At 42.8% G+C, this 5,223-nt stretch overlaps 1 protein-coding gene across 1 annotated transcript in view; it reads left to right on the top strand.

Moving 5' to 3' along the window:
- Positions 1-5,223, top strand: part of AKAP8L (A kinase (PRKA) anchor protein 8-like) — a gene marked incomplete at its 3' end in the record, with an annotated part of 52,456 nt that overhangs the window by 7,280 nt on the left and 39,953 nt on the right. The window contains exon 2 of the mRNA XM_011953409.1: positions 1,052-1,126. Within this exon, the coding sequence (XP_011808799.1) occupies positions 1,052-1,126 (75 nt within the window). The remainder of the gene's footprint in view (positions 1-1,051; positions 1,127-5,223) is intronic.

Raw genomic sequence — 5,223 nt, 5'->3', positions numbered from 1 at the left:
TTTTTTTTTTTTTTGTATTTTTTGCAGAGACAGGGTTTCGCCCTGTTGCCCAGGCTGGTCACCTTGGCCTCCCAAAGTGTTGGGATTACAAGCATATTTGCCTGTAATCCCAACCTGGCGAGGATTCACCTGACGGGATTTCACCATATTCGCCAGGATGGTCTCGATCTCCTGACCTCGTAATCTGCCTGCCTTGGCCTCCCAAAAGAGGCAGTGTTTGCCTTTCCCATCAGAGCCAACTCATGACCTGAAAATTACAAATAGCCACCCAGCCCAGAAATAATTGTTATACACACTTTTTAATGGAAAACCAAAATATAAAGCAGTTTGTGTTTCAGATTTAGAACAGGGAGAGGGGGTATTATTTGCTTTAACATGGTTTGGAAGCTAACCTCCATCCTTCTTTGAATTCCAAGTGGCTCACCTTTCAGGGATTTGAATAGTTTCCTCATTTAACAGAATGATAACTTAGGTGTTCATTTATCAAAATAGGCTACTGACTTAAATGTTTAAAAATTTTTATTTGGGGCCAGGCTCTGTGGCTCATGCCTGTAATCCCAACACTTTGGGAGGTTCAGGAGGGTGGATTGCTTGAGTCTAGGAATTAAAGACCAGCCTGGGCAACATGATGAAACCCCATCTCTACAAAAAATATAAAAATTAGCTGGACATGATGGCATGAACCTATAGTCTCAGCTACTTGGGAGGCTGAGGCAGGAGGATCGTTTGAGCCTGGAAAGTCGAGGTTGCAGTGAGCCATGATCATGCCACTGCATTCCAGCCCAGACAGAGTGAGACCCTGTTTTTAAAAAGTAAATAAATAATTTTTTAATTTTTAATCTAGTCCTCCTGGGATAGCAAGTTAAACATAACCTGCCTTTCCATTAGTTAATATTTTCTGACAGTCTAATTAAACTGTGGAATCTAGAGGTTTTGATGGTTTTCATTGAGAGAAGGGCCTGCTGGCAATCCCATACCAAAGGTTAGGTAGTCTCAGGTCATTTCCCTGTGACTTGCTTGGGGAAATTAACCCCACTGTCTTTATGTCTAGGCTTTGTCCAGGGATCTGAAACCACTTTGCAGTCGACATACTCGGATACCAGTGCTCAGCCCACCTGTGATTATGGTAAGTGTGGGCCTCTGGTGGGAACAAAAGTGTTCTGCAGAGCAGTTCCTTGTCTTCTTAGTTGCCTTTGGCTTTGCTGCCATCCTGTCATGCTTTTTTAAACCTAAACTTGTGTGAAATGGTGTGGCCATTTGAATAGCTAGTGCTTCCCTTTCAGACAGTTATGGGAAAAGTAGCTGTGTTCCTGAGCAAGTTAGGCTCTTTGATAAAAGGCCTGGCTTCAGATCCCCATGGGAGAGGGACTGGGAGTCAGAGTGACCAGTTAAAGTCCAAAGGAGGGCACAGCGGCTCACGCCTGTAATCCCAGCACTTTGGGAGGCTGAGGCGGGTGGATCACCTGACGTCAGGAGATCGAGACCATCCTGGCCACCATGGTGAAACGCCATCTCTACAAAACATTAGCTGGGCATGGTGGCACCCACCTATAGTCCCAGCTACTCAGGAGGCTGAGGCAGGGGAATCGCTTGAACCCTGGAGGCAGAGAGGTTACAGTGAGCCGAGATCACGCCATTGCACTCCAGCCTGGCAACAGAGCAAGACTCCATATCAAAAAAAAAAGTCCAAAGGATTGGTCCAGGAGAGAGCAAGCTATTAACTTAGTCCCAGCATAGTGTGTGTCCTTGCTGTGGGAGAGAGGCTGAGTAGTGAATCTGGCAGCTTTCGGAGACTCAGCCAGGCCACCTCAAGCCAGCGGGCTCCACACACACAGAGTTGAGTGAAGATCTCTGATTGAGTTTTCCAGTGTGGACAGAAACACTTAATTAGCTAATTCAGAAGTAGCCACCAGTAGGATTCACAGATGCTGTTTTGTCTATGTGCTGTGGCAGCCCAGAACTGCTGATAAAGCTGGTCTTTGGTTGTCTGTGACTCTGGGGGTGTCTGCTGAGAAGGAGCCCTCTTTGGAATTAACAAGGATAATGTCTTAATTACTGAGATGGGTAATTTCTTTTACTACCAAGATCTGGGGAAAGACTGATCCTACACAGCTAACATGCCCTCAGGGATCACTGCATAAAGGGACTTAAGTAAGCTTCCCAAGTAGCAGCAGCTAGTCCCAGAAAAAGGAAAGACTTAAAATATTTTGAAATTGGGTGAGAAGGTATCAGGTGTTTCATAAATGAGGAGAAACTTGGTTTGCTTGGCTTCCCTGTCCTGCCCTCCCTGCCTCTTCCTTTCATCAAATATAGTCCCTAATTGCACATCCTTTTGAATTCTTTTCCCTCTGGGTTACGTATTCTGAGTACAAGCCATTTCTCGGATGTGCCATTTACAAATGTTTTCTCCCAGACTGTGGCATGTCTATTCTCTTGCCAGTATCTTTGAAAGAACACAAGTTGTTAATTTTGAAGCCGAATTCAATCTTTTCTTTAATAGATGATAATTTTGCTTTTATATCTAAGAAATCTGTAAGATTTTTCTTTTGAATTTTCTTTTAGGTGTTTTAGTTTAAGGTTTTACATTTAGTCTGTGACCCATATTGAGTTAATTTTTCTACAAGGTGTGCAGTATAGGCTAAGGTTTCTTCTCCTATTGCATATAGATATACAGTTGTTCCAGCACCGTTTGTTTAAAAAGAAAAAACAAACAATTTTTTCTTTCTTTCTTTCTTTTTTTTTTTTTTTTGAGACAGAGTCTCACTCTGCCCCCCAGGCTGAGGTGCAGTGGCCCGATCTCGGCTCACTGCAAGCTCCACCTCCCAATTTCACGCCATTCTCCCTCCTCAGCCTCCTGAGCAGCTGGGACTATAGGCGCCCGCCACCACGCCAGGCTAATTTTTTTGTATTTTTAGTAGAGACGGGGTTTCACCGTGTTAGCCAAGATGGTCTCCATCTCCTGACCTCGGGATCTGCCTGCCTTGGCCTCCCAAAGTGCTGGGATTACAGGCTTGAGCCACTGCGCCCGGCCTCTTTCTTTCTTTCTTTCTCTTTTAAGACAGAGTTTCGCTCTTGTTGCCCAGGCTGGAGTGCAGTGGCACGATCTCAGCTCACCACAACCTCCATCTCCCGGATTCAAGCGATTCTCATGCCTTGGCCTCCCAAATAGCTGGGATTACAGGCCTGTACTGCCCGGCTAATTTTTGTATTATTAGTAGAGACAGGGTTTCACCCTGTTGACCAGGCTAGTCTTGAACTCCCGATCTCAGGTGAGCCAGCACGCCAGGACTATTTTTTCTCTATTGAAATGCCTTTGTACCTTTACTGAAAATCAGTTGGCCATCTACTGTGGCTCTATTTCTGGACTCTTGGACTCTCATTCTGTTCCATTGGTCTATACATCTAAACTTCATTCAGCAGCACAGTCTTTTTGTAATTTTAGTAGAGACTGGTTTCACCATTGGCCAGGCTGGTCTCAAACTCCTGACCGCACGTGATCCACCTGCCTCGGCCTCCCAAAGTGTTGGAATTACAGGCCTTAGCCACCACGCCTGGCCCAGCAATGCAGTCTTGATTACTGGATAGTAGTAATTTGAAATATTAGTCCTCCAGGTTTGTTCTTTTTTCCAGAATTGTTAGTTTCTTTGCTTTTGCATATAAATTTTAGAATCAGTTTATCAAGTTTTTTAAAAATTCGTGCTGAGATTTTGAGCAAGAGAGCCTTGGGTCTATAGATCTATCAAGTCTGTAGAGTATATAGGTTAGTTTGAGATTAGTTTGAGAAAATTGACATCTCAACAATATCAAGTCTTCTGAATCATGAACGCAGTATGTCACTTCATTGATGTAGGTCTTTGATTTATTAGTGTTTTGTAGTTTTCAACACAGATCCTACACATATTTTGTTAGATTTACACTTAAGTTTTTCATGTTTTTAGTACTATAGTGAATGATACTTTTAAAAACTTCCAATTCATTGCTGATATGTAGAAATTTGATTGCTATTTGATTTGTAGGTTTACCTTGTAATATTTGAAATTTGACTTATAGATTGACCTTGTAATAAACCTTGCTAAGCTCACTTGTTCTAGTAGCTCTTTTGTAGATCTTTTTGAGATTTTTTTTACATACATAATTGTGAAAGAATAGAGATGGATTTATATATTTTTCCTTCTGGCTTGAATTGCAAGAACAATATAACATTTAAATAACATTTTGAAAAACAGCCAAGATCCTACCGTGTTAATATTTAATTTTTGTCAGCTCACTAATTTTATGTAGTTTAATACTTTATATGTGGATAGAATTGTGGATCCTGCTTTATTTTATTTTTTTAAGATATGGTCTCACTCTGTCGCCTAGGCTGGAGTGCAGTGGCACAATTTCAGCTCACTGCAACCTCCACCTCCTGGGCACAGGTGGCCCTCCCACCTCAGCCTCCCGCATAATTGGGACTACAGGCATGCCCTACCACGCCCAGCTAATTTTTGTATTTTTTGTAGAGACAGGGTTTTGCTGTGTTGCCCAGGCTGGTCTCAAACTGCTGGGCTCAAGCGATCGGTCTGCCCCACTTCCCAAAATGGTAGGATTACAGGTGTGAGCCACTGCACCTGACTGGTCCTGCTTTATTTTATGTTGGAAGCATTTCCTTGTGCCACATAAGGCACAGTAAATTCTTTTTTTATGCTTACATGAGTAGGTAGGCTATAATCTGATTAACTATTACCTTAAAGTTGAGTGTTAAATTGTTTTCTATTTTTGGTCCATAAATATCACATACTGTGACCGTGTCCTTTTTTCTTTTAAAAATTATGTCCTTGGCCAGGTGCAGTGGCTCATGCCTATAATCCCAGCAGTCTGAAAGGCTGAGATGGGAGGATCGCTTGAGCCCCCAGGAGTTGGAGACCAGCCTGGGCAACATAGTACAACCCTGTCTCTACAAAATATATAAGAAATTAGCCAGGCATGGTGGCACATGCCTGTAGTCCCAGCCACTCCGGAGGCTGAGGCAGAAGGGTCACTTGAACCTGGGAAGTCGAGGCTGCAGTGAGCTGTGATCACACCACTACACTTCAGCCTGGGGGACAGAGCAAGACTGTGTCTCAAAAATATATACGTACATATATTTTATATTTTTATATAAGGTGAAATATCTATAATGACAAATTGTCTCAGATAAGCAAGCTTATCAATTACATCAATGTCTCTGGGGATAGGTGAAAG

The sequence above is a fragment of the Colobus angolensis genome, unplaced genomic scaffold (assembly GCF_000951035.1).
Source record: "Colobus angolensis palliatus isolate OR3802 unplaced genomic scaffold, Cang.pa_1.0 Scaffold36, whole genome shotgun sequence".
Classification (NCBI taxonomy): Eukaryota; Metazoa; Chordata; class Mammalia; order Primates; family Cercopithecidae; genus Colobus; species Colobus angolensis.
Note: the sequence above shows the minus strand (reverse complement) of the source record. Positions and strands in the feature narration are given on the sequence as shown.